We start from the raw sequence: 19,438 nt of genomic DNA on the forward strand, positions 1-19,438 counted from the left end.
TGTTCTTAATCTTGTTTATTCTACAATATTCTGGCCAAGATACGAAATCTTCAGTGATCTCCAGAGGGGAAATTGTGACAGTGAGACGTATCACATAATAATAAACACACCAAATTCTGATTATTATCTTTGTGAAGGCAGATATTTGATACAGCTGATACCTAACGAGCTTACTGGCTCGCTACAGCCACAAAGTAATAAATGCAATACATTTCATTAATGGCACTGAACTCGATCCGAATGTCTCTATTTGCTTGCATGGGTATAATGTAGCAGTTTCAAAATGGTGACAATTATTATGGGTGCAATGCCATTCCGCTACATGCAAGACTCACCGAAAAGAGATGATTGTGCCATTGTCGTGCCAAGGTTAAAAATGTGACTAAGACCAAATCCTTTCCTATCACTCACAACACATGACAAGGACAAGGACACTATAATAATTTTACATTGGTTTGTATTTTTTATGTTTATATATATATATATATATATATATATATATATATATATATATATATATATATATTACATTTGGCCAGCCTTTCAGCTGAAAGAAAAATAAATGAAATTTTGGACAAAAGACTTGCATACATGCTTTAATTGCTCTAATCTAACAGAAGCGTGAAGGACTCCTAATGTCATCAGGTCCTGCAAGCCTTTTCCTTCGGTTGAATATGCAACGCTGACACCGTGTGGTCGTTAAAAGGTTTGCTACTGCTTTTACGTCAATTCTTCGAGCAGACAGGGGATGCTGCTGTGGATGTTATTATTCGTTTCAATAATATCCAAGGATGCAAAGATAAAAAGCCTCGAGTCTCAAAGCTTTGTACTTAAAATGTCATTTGACTTTTAGTGCGTGTTTTATTACCAAGACTGCACTTACACATTATTATTCTGCTGTTAGAATAGAAATCACACATTGCTCATTGCTCATTTATGAACACAGGTTCTTCTTCCTCCACATTTTATGGAATGTGTGGTAGAAAGTTGTAATAATTCACAATTATTAGGATGGAAAGATGTGAGAAATCTGCTCTAATGACTGTCCAGTAAACTTTTCATGCGATCGTGTCATTACATTCTGTTTAAAAAAATATATATTTTTTTTTTTTAAACAACGCTTGCAGCACCACACACACCTTACTATCATGGATGGACGGACAGATATAATAATAATATAGAATTAAAAAATATATATAATTGGGTTTCTCATGAACAGCAATAATCTTCCCGGGGTTCATTTGACCTAGGCTTTATTTAATGTGTGTGTGTGGGGGGGGGGGGGGTACCCACATCCCAATAATAAACATCATTAAGCATTTTCATTGCTAATATTGCAAATTAGCCCTTTTTAACAAGGTAGATCATGAAATACAATTTCTAGTTCTTTAATTTTGAAATTGGTCAGTTTGATCTGGGCTATGTTTAATCTTCCAAAAGTGCCCTGGCAATTTATTATATTTCTTGATTAACAGTATTCAATGCAAATATATCAAAAAGAACCATTTTAATTGTCTGTTGATGAAAAGGTATTATTATTTGTAGTTCTTCAACTTTCAAATTGGTCAATTAGACCCGGGCTGTTTAATGCTCCAAAGGTATTCCATTAACATTAGGAACTATTTTTAATAGAAAATATGTCAAAGTGAACCATTTTAATTGATGATAAGTTTCACTGTTTGACCATCAAATGGGTCAATTTGACACAGGCTATGTTCCAATAGCTTTCCAATAAACACTTTCAAATTGAAAATAAACTAAGTCAAGCATTTTAATTGAGAAGCTTCATAGCAAAAAAAAAACTGTAGTTTTGTTATTAACGTTAAAATGGGTTAGTTTGACCCAGGCTATGTTGAATGTCCTAAAAGCATTCTGATAAGCATTTAAATTTTCAATTGAAAATGTCAAATTGGAAAATTCTAATTGTCTGTCAATGAGATGTTTTAATAGCAAAAAAAGAAACCATGTGGGGTCCGTTTGACCCTTTACATCCTCAATGTTCCAAAACCATCCAGAGAAACATTGTTTCATTGCAAATATGTTGAAACGAACCATTTTTGTTGCTACCAAGTTTGATAGTGAAACGCTAACATTTGTTGTTTAACCTGAAAGTGGGTCATTTTGACCCACAACATAACAGGGGGGGTTAATATAATTACAGGCCACAGTTGGAGACAATCTGTCTTGCGGGACATCCCTAAGGACTAATTGTTCTTTACTCTGCCTCATAAAATGTAATATAAGCACCCTTTATTAAAACATCTAACTCATCAGCTACCACAACATAAATCAATCTTGTTGTTCCTCAACAGATATAAACAATAACCCCAGTGAGCCTTGCGGATAAATCAGCAGATAAGTGCAGAATGGCGGTGTAAAAGTAAGCGAACAGCCTTCTCGGAATGAAATTCCAGAGATAGACTCAGTGGATGAGCTTTTTTTCATTATTGATTTCATACAGATAGTAGAACATATTGCAGGGGTGGACCCCTAATATGCTAGATAGTGTATCAAATGGTCTTTAGAGCTGTCTAAAATGACCAGGATGTTTAGAGGAAAGTGAGATAGCCTTCAATTAGCTTTGCCGATTCAAAGATATTCACTCTACACTATGACTATTGCATTTCCTTATCTTGCTCCTTTTTTTGTATAGCCTCCATAAATCATATTTAACATCACATTCACTCTGTCAACTCTCATTGCTGTGGATAAAACCTGTCAGAGTGTTGTGTTTGTCTATTGAGGAAAGCCTCGCAGCGCAGCCGTAAACGGGCGCTCTCGCTGATGTGCCACATCGTTGATGTGCTATTTGATCCTCTAGAGGCTTTTTTCATTTTCCGGCTCTTCATCTTTTTTTTCCACGGCCACATCGGCCTGAGCGCATCAAACATCTGCCCTCCCAGGTAGAAAAAATGACACGTTATCACACCGGAGCATACTGAATCCGTTAGTAAAGTATACACGTGGGAGCCTGAAGCTGCAGTCTGACATGACAGGTGACAATTGAAGGATTATGCTATGAGAGCAGGATTAGGTTTAGGATATGTTATGGGTTAGAGTTTTAAAGTAGGGCTAGGGCTTCAAACTAGGGTTTTAAACGAGGGTTGGGGTTTCAAAGTAAGGTTTCAGGGTAGGGGTAGGGTTTCAATGCAGGGTCACATCACAATTTATAACAGCGGCTATAAAATTATTGGTTAAAAAATTCAACTGTCAAACTGTGAACTCGGTTTTCACATTAGGGTTTCAATTTAGGGTTTAAAACTATGTTGGAGTTTAAAATTAGGGTTTGAAGATATGGTTAGGGTTTACAACTAGGATTAAGGTTTCAAATAGGGCAGGCTCACAATTTATAAAAGTGATTATAAAATGATGGGTTAAAAAATTCAACTGTCAAAATGTGTTCGCTCAGTTTTTGTTTTGTTTTTAATTACAGGTTTCAAACTATTGTTGAGTTTCAAATTAGGGTTTAAAAAAATCAACTTTCAAAATGTGTGAGCTCAGTTTTCAAAGTAGGGTTTCAAACTATGGTTAAAATTTCCAATTGTGATTTCAAACTATGATTTGGGATTTCAAACTGTGGGTAGGGTTTCCCGTTAAGGTTTAGTCTTAGGGTTTCAAATTAAGGGTTAGGGTTTCAATGTAGGGTTTAAATTCGGGTTAGCGTTTCAAAGCAGGATCCTAATGTATAACTGTGGCTATAAAATCAATTACAAGTGATCAATTTAGGGTTTTAAACAATGGTTTAAAATTGTGGTTTCAAATTAGGCTTAGGCTTCCAAATTAGGTTTTAAATGAGGGTTTCATGGTTTGGTTTTCAAATTAGGCTTTCAGAGCAAGAGTAGGATTTTAAAGCAGGGTCACAATTTTTAACAGTGGCAAAAAAATATGGCTTAAAAATTCAACTGTCAGCATGTGTGGCCCTCAGTTTTCAATATAGGGTTTCAAATTGGGGTTTTAAACAATGGTTAGAGGTTCAAATATAGGGTTTTTAAAACAGGGTTGTGATTTCAAAGTAGGGTTATAAATTAGAGTCAGGGTTTCAAAGTTGGGTTTTAAACTAGGAGTGGGGTTTCAAAGTAGGGCTTGAGAGTAGGAGTAGGGTTTTTGAATAATTATACATGATGTTTGTTTGCACACATGACAACAAAGGACAATTAAATTAGCTTTTAGTCGAAAAGCTCAAATCTCTACATCCACGTAGATCCAAATTAAGTATTGCTAAGGGCTAAGAGTTCAGGTGAGATGGTGATGGTGATGATGCATTTGTGAGGAAAAATAAGGCTTTATTTTTTGTACAAGAACTGATACATATTTCGGGTGTGCATAGCAGAGGCCTGAGGGACAATCAGCAGTAACAGCACAGCTGGCTCAGTAAATTGCCCAAATGCCATTTCCTTTCGAAACAGCTGCCGATGCTCTCAAGGAATGACTAATATCTGCATTGTTATGGCACATTTTCACACACTTACACCACTCTCAAACACACTTTTCAGTTTATAGAATTTTATGACCTGCTGCCGTATATGGATCATTTGCATTTTGTTTGCCTCACAAACTTGACATTACATCACTTTGCTTCCGTCCCAGAGCAGATGGCCGCGCGGCAAACACATCTGCGCTAAGGTGACGCTGCCTGCAGAAATTCTTCTCTTGAGGCAGCCCGACAATGAGTGTGTGTTTTTAACTTGAGGAGAGACACGGTCAACAGAAACATTAACGATGCGATGCAGATATACTTCCAAATAACAAACGCACAAATGTCCAAATTGGACATGAATGATGTCATACACTTAGCATGACATTTTCATGTTCTTTATTCTTACATGCCACGTAAGAGTCACAGCTAATGACTCCAACAAGCCAATAATCAAGTGCTAAGTTAATGAGTATGAGCATTAATGGTTTCACAACAGCTAACTTTCACCTCTGGTGTGTAAATTAAACATGAGGAGTCTTCACAGAAGTCACAGGAGACTTCAAAAGAAGTCAACGTCTTACAGTTACGCGGAGTAAATTAGCTGTTTTGTGTTTAGGCGTGCAATATGGCAAACAGTCCTCTGAGATCACAGATGGACTGAAATACAGATGCAGCATCACTCCCGTAAAACACATCGGAGTGGATCATTACAAGCTGATAACAACTTGCATCACCATGTATCGCGCAAATTATTTGTCAATGATAATAATCACGGTCATCATTAAAGATTAAAGACATCAGAGTTTAGTGAGATCATCTCTGTTCAGGAGTCTTTGTACTTTGACTTAACTACGGTACGGCACACTTGTGGCCCTTAAATACGAGATTAAATTTGGCAAACAGGTTACATCACAGGTTTGCATCCTGCTTGGGTAGCTGTGTGAGAAGTCCCCTTAGGCGTAAGATGTATCAGGGACCTTGTGTTAAGCTCTTTACTGGAGCACTTATAATGCAACCTGACAGTGTTTACTGGTGTACGGGGAAATCTATTCAAGAAGAAGTATATGCCCACGTCTCGGTTCATTCCACTTATTTGTCTGCGGTGGATCGTTTGAGAGACAGATTCCAACACCTTTTAAATTATTAATATACAGTATATTTTCTGTTTGATAAAAGCATTAACTGGCCACAACATTAGGTACACCACCTGTAGAATGATGACCATGATGAATGTTAGATGATTCATTTTGAGTGTTATGACTGTGTTTTGGGTTATGACAGGGGATCATGGTAATGGATGTATTGTGCCTATACGGTTACTATGTCCCTTATGATGATAATGTGACAATGGTGACGTTTTAGCCATATTAGCCACTTTTAGTTTGCCAAATTGTATGCAGTTACTATTATGATTATAATGTGACAATGATGACGTTTTGGCCATATTAGCCACTTTTAGTTTGCCAAATTGTATGCAGTTACTATGTTCTTTATGATGATAATGTGGTCAGGGGCTATGCATCTACTATGTGCGTATCCTAGTTTGTCCAGTTACTCTTATTTTATCCTATAGGCCTTTATTTTGTCATATTTAATTGTGCATTGTTAGCGAGAGTTATTGAATGACACTTTTGTTTGTACGTCGAGGTTTTAAGTGAAGGTTTTCTTTTGCATCCAGCCAACTCAAGATTTCACAGTCAAGGTTTTCCCTTCAAGTGCCTTTTCGAGGCGATCTGCATCCAGCCCTGCTCTCTGTTGTTATTTTGTATTTTTGCCTATATTTTCCAACTCCCATGTCCTGTCTATGTTTGGGTCCAAATTCCGCACCTCGCGTGACAGTCAGAGATGTTATTTTAGCGATGTTGGTCATTGTGGTTGTACTACTTTAGAACTGCACTGCATTGACAGAGTGGTTTCTATTATGATGGTAATTATTATTATTTAGCTACAGGTGGAGAGATATTTGGAACAGCACTCTCATTATGGTGACTATACACCTCTGCAAACTAAAGTAATAGAAATAGTTACAGTACATTGCCACTTCTTTCAAAGTTAAAAACAAATGCTGTGTACAGTTCTAGTCCCCGACCTCTTTAGATGTGCAGGCGCAACTGCGGTGGCTGGTGAGTGTGAATGCAAACTTTCATGAAAGTGTTCAGTCTCCATTTTTGTCAACAGTCTTTATTAATCATCAGTGATTGGCTCAGACAACAGCAAAAAAAATATGTGGAATACATTTTTAAAACATACCATACAAACCAACAACAACAATAACAAAAAACTAAGAACTTTCGTAAAAACACGCCTAAAGAAATGTTTCATCAAAAATGTAACGAGAGCTAAAATGATTTTTAAAAATTATTTCTAATATGAGTGGTTGGCAGAAAACTATAACACACGTCAATTCTACAATGATTATAGTATTTATTGCAATGGCTTAACGCCTTGTTCAACTTTGCATTTCGTGCGCGATTGCTGAGAAGTTGATGTTTTTTATCACCATCTAAGAGTGCTCAAAGCTTACAAACAGCATCTGAAGCAAATGTGCACAATCATGGTGTAACATTTAAAGGGATGTCCATGCAATAGGATCGAGATGAGTCACATTGAATCAAGTGCAGATGCAGTGGCCAGCAGCAACAGCACCATCATGTGGGGAACACTTAGTGAAAGTTGTGCTATTAATAGGGAGATAACACTGTTATATTGTAGTGGGGAAAAGGTTCCATCATATTAAAGTGAGTTAGTTAGTGAATGTTGATGTTAACATGACTTTATTGATTGTAAATCACACTAATATGTGCATCTTCTTACAGAGTGTGCAGTCACAAGGCAGATTATTATGGTGCGATTTGTGCGTGCCACATTGCTGCAACTATGCTACTAACGCATGCTCACACTCTCAGTGATGTGCAGTGGCGAAACCCCGCAAACCCTCGAACTGTGCATGGGGTTCTAACCAAGGCTGGTAATGTTCGAGCGACCACCAGGGGGCGCTACAATGCGATGGCCAGACCTGCGAGGGACGTTGTCGCCAATCTGTGCCCCTGTACATTTAAATCAAGAGAGACAATGAGAACGTTACAATACAGTGAGATGCAAGAGTATTTAAAATGGTGTGCTCTCATATTACAACAAAAGCAGTTGGGGCTATGTTAGTGTTTTAATAAGTGAGGAGTGTGAGTTCTGACCTGCTCCATGAAGTGCCCTGATATGATTTAGCACCACCACATAAAATCATAAATCAAATGATAATAATCCCAATAATGGTATTACCGGTATTATTTTCAAATTCAATATAAATCATTACTAGTGTACACAGTTAAAAAAAAAAAGAGAGCGAGAAAAAACACCTACAATACTTGTTGTCTATCATACAGAAAAAAAAACGGGAAAAAAAGAAATACTACTTTATACTTACTTTTGTACCCCACTCTATAATATTTTACAGGGGGAAAAAATCACAATTATATTTAGAACTATATTACAAATGCAACTGTTCAAAAGTTTGGGGTCACTTGTCCTGGTTTTTGGTTTGCTTTGTTTAGGTGTTCACGCGTGCTAGATTTTTTTTTTAGGGTCGCTAAGTATTATGTAATAAAGTTAAGTAAACTATAATTCTCAAACAATTCACCATCCTTCCGTAGTTATATGGATGTTTAGCAACACCATTCACTTTCTCTATTATTATAGTTGGTTTTAGTTAAATTAAAAATGTAAGATGTAGTTTTAGTTAGTTTCCACATTTTTAAAAGCATTTTCATTTTTATTTCGTTAAGAAAAATGTAAAAAATATATATATATTTTAATATGAGTTATTTTGTTAGCTTTCATTTACCATAATAACCTTGGTATCTATACAATAAAATGTTTTAATGGAAAATTGTCTGAGTGACCCAGAACTTTTGAATGTTAGTCGTGTCTATAATGTAAATGTACTCATGTTATTTTAAATGACATTATATATATATATATATATATATATATATATATATATATATATATATATATATATATATATATATATATATATATATATATATATATATATATATATATATATATATATATATATGTATATATATATATATATATATATATATATGTATATATATATGTATATATATTGCACCTTCCAATGCTTGGCAAAACCCTCACTATAGAACACAAACAATATACAATGCAGTATATTTTATTTTGTCTAACCTGATAGGCTGAAGTTGGACTGGTGAAGGTTGCGCACAGGTGGAGGCTGGTGCGAGGTGGGGGATGTTTTGGCCGAAGGTGAAGGTGTGATATATTTCGGCGTTGAAACAACATCACACACAGGCCCGTCATACATCCCACGTGTGACCCCTTTGTCCTTCATCTATTTAGAGACATGGGAAAAGTTGTGCCATCAAAAATGTATTTCAAGCTCTCCTTTGTGGTCTGTACCTGATTCCTAAACTTTAAACGCTGGTAAGCAAAATCAGGGAAGGGCTTGCGAGGGATGAATCGTCCGGTTCCCTGCTGAACCCGAAGCTTTCCTTCCTCATACACCACCCGGCCCTGACTCAACACCAGCGCTGGAGACCCACGGCACTCCAGACCCTCAAAGATGTTAAATTCTGCAAACTGTAACAAGAGCATTTACATATGACATGCTAAAACGTGAAAATTTCTGTGCAACAATGAAAAATACCGTATAAGAAATATATTGACTGTAATAATACTGTCTGGTATGTCACTACATAACATAGCATAATGAGATGCAAATATCCCTCGACTGGCTATGACCAACACTAATAAACATGAGTACAAAACTGTAAACGTGACGCCAAGACAAGAGGTGTTTGGGCTGAGATTAATGATAGGTCATACGACTCATAACACAGTACACACATGCATACTATATATTAGCCCAGAAAAATAAAGCAAAGAGCAAGGAGGGTTTAATGCAAGCATTGTATCAGAGAGAATGATGCATGCAGTAAAACTGCAGCATTTGAGAAGTTGGGGGATGAAGGGAATGAAACGGCTTGGGGCAGAGAGCAAGATAATAAAAACAGGGGGAGGGGTAGAAAGATGTCAGTGCAATGGGTGAAGAGGTGCAGGGGGGGATTAGACCCTAAAACCGACAGCAGTCTGGATTAGAGTCTGTGAAAAACGGGCAAAGAGATGAAATATATCAAACACTGCCTGATGTTGCCAACCATGAATTTCATTTAAATTCATCTAAAAGCCATTTAAATGCGTGCAACCTCCCATGAGTCTCTTTTTCTTTTTTTGATCACATCCACGGACTGAAAATGTAGATTGTCGCGATAGGCAGCATATCAACTACCAATTTGACTCAAAATACATTCTATTGAAATTTTAATGGGTTATTTAATGAATTCACTAAATTGTCAGGGGAAACTGACACTTCTCATTTTGTGGTCTCAGCCCTGCATGTCTAATGCCTGTAATTTCTATGCACTCTTTGATCTTTTATTTGTTTTTTAATCCTGTTCACACTCATCCCGCCTCCTGTCCTTTCCCCTCTGCTTCTACTTTATTCATCCTGCTTTGTTCTCACCGACTGCTGCAGTTTGGACGTGATGGTTTTGGTGCTGTCGGGGTCCCAGATGACGACGTCTGCGTCGGAGCCCACCGCTATCCGACCTTTACGGGGGTACAGATTGAAGACTTTGGCAGCGTTGGTAGACGTGACGGCCACAAACTGGTTCTCGTCCATCTTCCCCATGGCCTGGGAGGAGGAGTGGTTGGACGAGACGTACAGTAGCGCAAACATAAATGAAGAGGAGTCTCAAATATTAAACACAATCTGCTTGAAGCGATTGTTCCCTTAGAACAGTGATTCCCAACCACGATGCCGCAGCACATGAATTTGCCATGAGATCATCGTGTGTGCCATTGGAAACGATCCAATTTCATGTAATTGGTCTGAAAATGTATATTTATTGACTACAAATAAAGCATATTTGTCCATATGCCAGTGACGTACTGTGACAGAACAATTTAATGCTCTTTCACTAACTGTCACGAGGTGCAACTACACTGTTGTCACTCATACAACAGAATAAAAGCTGTTCAACTAAACTGACCCAAATTTTCACACATTTCAAAACACACACACACACATTGTTTGCTCTTACCACAGCTTTGTCCCAAACAAAACTCATCCTCTCCTCCACTCCGTTGGTGCCCTCTGGGATTAAGGTGAAGTCGTCTTTCCCAATTGCTTTCTGAGAGGTGCTGTATGTGCAGTGAGCGCTGCCCACCACCTGCAGGTCGCCACTGCGTCATAGCACAATACATTGTTATCAACACACACTTAAAAATGAAGCAGAACAGAAGGTTGTAAATGTATCACTGTACTGTAATCTATTATATGATGATTTGAAAAAACAAAAACAAAATTAATCACAAGATTTGAGATTAAGTTAAAAGCATGATTTACATGATCTATCCCAGGGCTGTGCAAAAAAATTTTTTGTATTAATTCAGACAAAAGTTTTCCCTTAAAATTTGTAACTCAAAATGTATGTATTTTTGAATTTTTAAATTTCCCATTTATTTATATCTCAATAAATTATTTATTTTTTCATTCATTGAATTAGTATATTAAAAATAGTAAACACATATTTTAACATATATGCAGTTGATATATATATTTTAAATAATTAGTTAGTTATAATAAATAATACAATTAAAAATGGAAATGTATTATTATTATTTTAATATTAAAATGAACTCATCAGTACTCATAATCCAGTACTGTGCAAAGGTCTAAGGAAGAAACAGGTTTTGTTGTGTTATTAACTCTTTTCACAGCAATCACCCTCTCTGCTGAATGGGCTGGCGACTTAAATATGTCCGCAGCACCAAAATTGTGTTAGGCAAGCGGTCCACCCTGTGCCAAACCTTAGATATGGTCTGAGCAAGGACATTGTGTCTGCTACACCAGAACAGCCAATACGGCACAGACCATTCTGCCACACTAGCCAACGTGCAGTGAGCCTTGCTTGCATGAAAATCAGGATCCACCAGCATTTGTGCTCTGCCAGATGCATGTTTACAAAAATAGAGCTCTTTACGTTGTTGAAGCCCTGGATAAAGGTGCTGATATACAGAAAAGTTATTTTCACCATTTGAATCACAATGATATCTCACATCCTCCATAAACCAGGAAGTAGTCTGCTAAAAACAAACAGACTCAAATGTGACACAGCACAAATTATGTTTTCCTTTGTTCATTTGTTAACAGTTTAACAGCAGTCTGTGCTCTATAAATAATCTGCATGAATTCTAGTTATATGTGGTAATTTCAATAAATAAATTCATAAATAAATTTAATGATGCCTAGCACTTTTGCACAATACTGCATTTTACATTAACTATTTCACTTTTTTTTTTAATTACTCTGCTCGAACCCAAAGCTGTCGTTCCCCTATTGGCCACCAGGTGTCCTCACTGAGAGCCAAAGACCTGCTTCAGCCTCGGGCACGCAAACAGGTACAAAGCCAATCATGCAACAATGCTACTTTAAGTCATGATCCTATTTGCTCACTGTTTCTTAAAAATTCAAATCGCTATTATAATACTTTCTTAACTTCTTATTAATTACAGTAAGCGCATTATCCTAGATAATTGTATTATGGTATAATCATGTTTAAATATGGTGATAAGCACCCGCCCTTGCATCTAAGCGCTCTGACATTTGTGGAAAAATAACCTAAAAATACATCCTGTCAGTTAAAAGATTTGCTGTGGGACAAGTTTGCAAGCCCACAACGGAAGACTAGAGAGGAAAGAGGAGAAGAGAGGCACTTGGTCGCCAAGGCAACAGATGATGAAGGATTCACATTCCTGTGCTATTTATAGATTTAGGGGCACTAAAAAATTTATACTAAGAAGTTCTGTACATTCTGTTCAGAGAGTGTTTGCTATTCATTGTACTTTTGCTATATTTCATAAAGTATATATTTTCCAATCTTTTTCTTTGCCCCTCCCCTTGTCAATCAATGACCCCAACTCCTTCTGTTAAATTAAGTTTGACATTGTGTATTATATGAGCAGCTGCTGTGACTGGAATACCAAACAAATAATGAGCATTAAAACCTTGCATGCGTATCCTTTGGTGTCACTTATCTGATTTAAAATTATGCAGCGCTTACAGCTATAAATAACTCCACCTTCATTTAAAAGTTTGTAAATCCACTGAGGGCTTCATTATCCCAATCACATCCCAGCCTTAAAAAAAAATACAACAAGTGCTTTGCATCAGCTGCAGGACATGTATTCAAGTCCTACCAGGCCAGAAGTGTGTGGAGGTGGTCTGGGGTCGTGGGGTCAGGACTCAGAGGTGGGGAGGTGACATAAGCAGCAGCTTTGGCCCAGTTTTTGCTCCAGTAATGCGAACCATCAGTGGCCAGGCTGGCGGTGATTGGCTCTCCAAAAACCACAGAACCTGGAGATTCAACCAAAAATAATTTACATATATTTACATAATACAGGATTTGGAATGCAGAGAGGCATTGAGGATTTCTTTTGGTGCTTTGCTGTATATAATGAACTCCAATTGGGTATGCAGGAATGAGAGAGTGACCTTTTTTCCGAGCCTGGGTGATGGTGTCGGCTGCACTCTTGCTCATCACCTTGGTGATGTAGACAGGACAGTTGGCGCGGCCACCAAGGGTGATCGCACGAAACACCGCCTCAGCTTCCACCTGAAGAAGACAGAAGGGCACATCAGAACCAGTCACTGGATGGATTGATGAATGGATGGATGGATGACAGGTGGATTGATGGATGAATGGATGAATGGATGGATGTTGCATGGATAGATGGATTAGGGTGGATGGATGGATGGATAGATGCATGGATGGATGGATGCATGGATGGCTGATGAGTGGGTGGATGTTTAATGGATAGATGGATGGATGAATGGATGACAAGTGGATGGATATTTAATGGATGGATGAATGGATGGAAGGATGGATGACGGGTGGATTGATGAATGAATGAATGGATGTTGCATGTATAGGTGAATGACGGAAGGATGGATGAATGGATGGATGATGAGTGGGTGGATGTTTAATGGCTGGCTGGATGGATGGATGATGAGTGGATGGGTGTTTAATGGATGAATGGATGGATGGATGATGGATGGATGACGAGTGGATAGGGGTTAAATGGCTGGTTGGCTGGATGGATGGATGGATGATGAGTGGATGGGGTTTATTGGATGAATGGATGGATGGATGGATGGCGAGTGGATGGCGAGTGGATGGTGAGTGGATGGAGGAATGGATGCATGGATGGCTGATGAATGGATGGATGTTGCATGGATGGATGGCGAGTGGATGCGAGTGGATGGTGAGTGGATGGAGGAATGGATGCATGGATGGCTGATGAATGGATGGATGTTGCATGGATGGATGGCGAGTGGATGGCGAGTGGATGGAGGAATGGATGCATGGATGGCTGATGAATGTTGCATGTTGCATAGATGGATGGATGTTGCATGGATGGATGGATGGATGGCACCTGAGTTTGAGACCTAATTATTGGTGCTGCTGTAACATTCTCTGGGTCCACCTGTCCACATTTGAGCCTTAAAAGCCACCTTACTTAAAGCTGAAACTATGTTCGACAATGTGCCCCATTTGCCCCTTTTTTAACATGCCACATTAAATGTGTTTGTGACATCACATGTCACTCTGTCCTGTTAACATCTATTTGAAAGGAAGAGATGATTACTGCAGTCTAAATCCTATCGTGTTCAGACCCTATAACCTCAAAATCTGGTACACAGGACTCCCTCAAGTTAGGTCACTATATTAGATTTTTGGTCATATGGACAGGTGGTTAGAAGGTTGGATGGACAGAATGATGGATGCGCACGTGTCGGTGTTTGGATAGACAGATGGATGGCATCACCTCTTCGGGACGACTCAGAGGATGGCCTTCAGGTCCTGTGATTCCCATCCCAAGAATCTTGCTTTGCTCCTAAATCATGAATTAAAAAAACAAAACAACAACTTAGGAGAGTGGCTACAGTATAAGTGTTCCAATCTAGGTTGGAGATTTTTCTTCTATAGTATCATGCAACTACAAGTCAATTTGTATGTATAAGTTAAGTCTAAAGCAGTAACCTTAACCCTAAACAGTTAAGAACCAAGAACTACCATAATAGCCAAAATGCATAGATAAGTTTGGCTCCACTTACCTGAGCAATCAAATCTCCATTTTCAGCATGAACTAACACCACAGCTCCAATCTGTTTCAAGAAGGAGAAGGCTTCGTATAGCTGGAGAAGCGAGAAAATAACATGTTAATAGCAAAAGAATAGCACACATCATTAATTAATGTTAGTTGTAACAATTGCTACATCCTGCTCTTATAAGATCCACGCACCTGAGAATCTGTCATCTGGTAGACATCCTTATAGGCCATGTACACCTGGAAGGAGTTAATACCTGACAAAAGTTGGGAAAAATTAACATAATTTGTTCATGTAAGGAAAATAAAATGCACAGGGCTAATCTAAAATTTCAATTTTCCTAAGTTATGAATGTTGTTCTGCGTCTATTATGCTGTATTAGTTTGAAAGACACGAGTTAACACAAGCAGCTGTTTTGTTGCTGCCCCAGAAGAAAAGTCATTCTTTCTTCTTTCTTTCTTTTTTTTTTTGCTCTGAAAAGATTACAAACAAAATGTGTACTCAGCTTCCATGACCGCAGTATAATGAGGACAGTACATTTCCTCTGTGCTTTCCCTTTAAGAGGATTCAGCACAAGGCCAAATTGTTGCAAATCTGTCTCTGGTGTTCTCTCCAAAGTATGGGTTAACATGACAACAATTAGAGAAGCCAATAGCACTTTGGAATACAAATGTGGAGACGGGAATGTGGAGACGTTTGTACCTTTCTCCTGAACCAACATCTCCAACTCATCTTTAACGGCTTCATTCCACTGGGGAATGTCAACGTGGAGGGAGTAATCACAACACGCCGTCTTGTCTGCAGCCTCCTGCCAGATTTCAAACGCCTCCAGCAGGCTGTCCCCAGGCTCAGGGGTCACATGGTCAACTGGAATAGGGGAGGGTCAAAGGTGAAGAGCACGCACCGCTTTTACATGGTTGCTGTTTTGTCGCGTCTCATGCCGACTCACTGATCATGGTCGTGCCTCCAGCAAGTGCCGCTTTGGTGCCTTGCAGGAAGTCATCAACGGGGCGTACACCGAGATAGGGCTTCATCAGACAGGTGTTGACGTCAATCCCACCGGGGATCACAATGCGGCCATTGGCCTCGATCACTTTGATGCCATCGGGGACCACAAGATTCTCCCCTACCTGCCTACGGATAAAATAAGGGGCGGGCCAATTGAGGTGAGGAAAGTTGTCGTGTTAAAAAAATGTTACACACAGTGTAAAAGCAGCAACAGTATATAGTATTTATATTGTGTACGTACTTAATGAGCCCATCTTCAATGTGAATATCTGCGTAACGGGATTGGTCATCATTGACCACTCGTCCTCCTTTAATCAGAAGGCTGTCACCCTAAAGGAATACAAGGATATCAGGACTGAAAAGATGTCATACATTGCATCAAGTTATGTATTAGATCCATCTCATAATATTGTATGTACAGTAAGGAGAGAGAGAGGGAGAGAAAGAGAAAGCGAGACAGACAGACAGACAGACAGAGAGAGAGAGAGACAGAGAGAAATTAAGGTGAAAAAAGTCAAGGAAAGAGCATGTGTTCATAGTGCTGCATGAGCACACTCTTCCACTAAAGTACGCCTAGCAACAGAGGAAAACGTTGTCTCCGTGTCTCCATGGTAACAGAAGTTAGCTGGAAATCCATCCATCCATCCATTTTCTGTACCGCTTGTCCTCACAAGGGTCGCGGGGGTTGCTGGAGCCTATCCCAGCTGGCTTCGGGTCGTTTTTATAATTTTTTTGTTTAATGTTTGCCATGAAATGTCCAGCATTTGGGGTTGGGCCATTGATATTTATACTAATCCATCCGAATGATAAAGGGCTTTTATGTTTTACAGGGAAAGCCTGAAGCTATACCCGCAACTCAAATCCTACTTCCATCATCACGACACTCAAATGAATCTGTGACAAAAGAGCTTCAACTGTGTCACAATGAGTGTCTTCGTCTGTGTATATTCAATGTCACCACAATGTGAAATTGACTATAACGGCTAATAAAGCTAAAGTGAATAGCCCTGGTGCTACAGAACCGCATTAGCGCCCGCGCTAAGAATTTAATCTCCTCTTCCGGCATTGGCAGCAGGGATTTCCAACAGCTCCAAGCACGTCTGCTCCCTCTTACCGTCACATGGGGGAGGTTGTTCTCCTGGCAACCGGTCCCAGACATGATGGTTTCTTCGCGAGGGGAGAAGTTGATTCACAACCGGGTCGCGGTGCACCCCTTTGTTCCCCCCTATGAACGCGGTCTCGGCGTGAACGCGCTCAGAGAAAGATACGCGTCTAGCGCTGTGTGCGTGCGCGCACACGGAGAAAAAGTGCACGTGCACAGGAGAGGCTGTGCGCGCACGAGCGCCCTCACATTTTACCACAGCGATTGCAGCTGTACTGTCCTACACACGGTCACGTTATGATCACGCAACACGACAATGGCAGCTTTGCATGGTTGCTGTCCACTTCAGCACCACAATGTCTCCAACGCGACTGCGCACTTTCTTGGGAGACATTTGGTAGTTTTAGACACAAATGTAGGCTATGTATTAGGTGGACGTAGTGCATTTGCAAATCAATCAATCAATCAATCAATCTATCTATCTATCTATCTATCTATCTATCTATCTATCTATCTATCTATCTATCTATCTATCTATCTATCTATCTATCTATCTATCTATCTATCTATCTATCTATCTATCTATCTATCTATCTATCTATCCATCCATCCATCCATCCATCCATCCATCCATCCATCCATCCATCTATCTATATATCTATCTATCTATCTATCTATCTATCTATCTATCTATCTATCTATCTATCTATCTATCTATCTATCTATCTATCTATCTATCTATCTATCTATCTATCTATCTATCTATCTATCTATCTATCTCAACCAAGACCCATAGTAACAACCAACCAAGATATATTGCTGACCCAGGCCACTAAAGTAAATTAAGTGTTCATGTTTCTTGCTAAATTGATTTATTTATTTTGTTTTGGCAGAACATCTATATCAAAATATAAACTTTGAACTAGGGCTGGGCGATATGGCCAAAGAATAAAAGCTAGATTTTTGCAGTCATTTAGGACGATTACGATTTTAGTCGATTTTAATCTAATAAATTCAGAAAACATTTAATGGTTTCATTTATTCAAAAATAATTCCTGTGCAAAATGTTCAGACAACAATAATGTATACTGATTATAAATCAGGTTTATCATAAACTTAGCATTCATTAGTTTGTGCTTAAATGCCACAATTAAGGAGTTGGTATATTGTAAACATGTCCAGCATCCTCCCACTTGCGCAAAATTTTAACTCACAAAAAGATTTTGATGTAGCAGAACATAAAAACAACAACTTTTAATTGTCCAAAAGACAAAATTCGATTTCACGATGTAGCAAATTGTTAAAATGACGATGTATCGAATGAATTTGATTTATTTCCCAGCCCTACTTTGAACATACATTACAATCATTTTTTCCCACCAAATCTCTCAATGTCGGCTTCAAGTGAGCAATACTCGTACTGCATACTTCCAGTAAATATTGGTTATCACTATTTTACTTCTTATTTCAAATTCAATTTGTTGTGACAGAGATCTACCAGGGGCAGTTTTGTTTGACTACATTTATATGGTTTTGGCATCCTGTAAGATGGTATCAAACTCAAGGCCTGGGAGCCGGATGTGGCCCAGCACATCATTTTATGTGGCCCACAAAAACAAATCAAGCAAGTCAACTTCCATGATAGGTGCGAAAATCTGTAGCAACATTTCAAATGGTCATACGTAATAAATGATATGTTAAAATATTGCAAGGATTTTCTTGTTACCAAACCGTCTTGATCTTTTATTTCAAAACTAGCTCTCCATCAATTTGTTGCATAGGCTACTGTGTGTAATAATGACAAGATGGTTGAATACTTTAACATCCCAGGCCTATACACATTATATGAATCTTACCTTTCCATGTGTGCTTTCCATCTCAGAGGAAATCGCTGTGTCGACCCCTGGGCAACCACGTTCTCCATTGGGAGAGGTGGTCTGCGAACCCATTTGGGCTTCACCAGAGGTTTTGCCGCCGGTGGAGTCGCAGATGTCCAGAAGTCTCTCCCGGCTCCCGCTCCTCGGGGTGCGGCCCCCTTTCCTTCCAACTGCGTAACTGTCGAAGTCGATGGTCTTGCTTTCAAACGCCCCCTCAACGGAGTCGAACATGCCGTAGCTCTTGCGCTGGTTCGGCCCAGTGGCAATCGGTGCTGCAAAGTACACCGGTAGCTCATCTTCCCGGTTCCACTGCCTCCTGCAGTCCGACATTGTGTCTTCCACCCGAGGCTTCAGCACTGTGAGAGGATGGAGGCAGCAACACGCGAGGACACTGACGGTCCCGCCCCCTCTTGTGATGCTGGTTGGATAGTACTTGTCTCCGGGTTGTATGGATGCAGTCCCAAAATGAGGTCTAAATAATGCAGTGTTTTTCCGTTACTTTGATGAAACTAACCTCTGCAAGTATCCAGATAGGTGGCTCTTTGTTTCCCTCTCTCTCTATCTCTCTTTTTCGAAAAGCCTGAAATGGGGGTGATGAGAGGATTAAAGCGGCACGTCATCTTTTAACCCACATCTGGCTGGACAGACACATTTGAAAATGCCTCATGTGCCCCCACTTATTTTATGTGTCACATAGGCTACAACTTTCAACCTAAAATATGCAGATAGACCTACCGAGGTGCTTTTACTTAATTGTAGTCTGACCACTCACCTGCGTGCTGATGGGATCAGTTTTGTTGATGTGAGCCGCCTTTCATGGTGGT

At 39.2% G+C, this 19,438-nt stretch overlaps 1 protein-coding gene across 2 annotated transcripts; it reads right to left on the reverse strand.

Moving 5' to 3' along the window:
* Positions 1-6,578: 6,578 nt before the first annotated feature.
* On the reverse strand, positions 6,579-19,180 carry crmp1 (collapsin response mediator protein 1). 2 transcript variants are annotated; one of them, XM_086082387.1, is made up of 14 exons: positions 18,594-19,180; positions 15,877-15,965; positions 15,577-15,761; positions 15,330-15,494; positions 14,822-14,883; positions 14,634-14,714; positions 14,345-14,413; positions 13,011-13,131; positions 12,716-12,872; positions 10,558-10,699; positions 9,978-10,148; positions 8,855-9,034; positions 8,624-8,786; positions 6,579-7,464 (listed from the first exon to the last, which is right to left on the reverse strand). In XM_086082387.1, the coding sequence occupies exons 1-14, from the start codon at positions 18,942-18,944 to the stop codon at positions 7,373-7,375; spliced, it is 2,028 nt and encodes a 675-aa protein (XP_085938513.1). In that variant the 5' UTR covers positions 18,945-19,180; the 3' UTR covers positions 6,579-7,372. The 2 variants fall into 2 exon arrangements, with proteins under 2 accessions (XP_085938513.1, XP_085938514.1); XM_086082388.1 differs by lacking the exon at positions 18,594-19,180 and adding an exon at positions 16,750-16,939.
* Between the last annotated feature and the right edge of the window lie 258 nt (positions 19,181-19,438).

Source organism: Leptonotus elevatus, chromosome 8, assembly GCF_054856555.1.
Source record: "Leptonotus elevatus isolate MCC_2025b chromosome 8, RoL_Lele_1.0, whole genome shotgun sequence".
In the NCBI taxonomy this organism is placed as follows: Eukaryota; Metazoa; Chordata; class Actinopteri; order Syngnathiformes; family Syngnathidae; genus Leptonotus; species Leptonotus elevatus.

Coding starts and splice junctions, on each gene's coding strand:
- crmp1 (XM_086082387.1), bottom strand. CDS start 18,944: ATGTCGGACTGCAGGAGGCAGTGGAACCGGGAAGATGAGCTACCGGTG. Junction 15,495..15,576: donor TGGAGGCACGACCATGATCA/GTGAGTCGGCAT, acceptor CCCCTATTCCAG/TTGACCATGTGACCCCTGAG. Junction 13,132..14,344: donor CTCTGAGTCGTCCCGAAGAG/GTGATGCCATCC, acceptor TGTCTTCTTCAG/GTGGAAGCTGAGGCGGTGTT.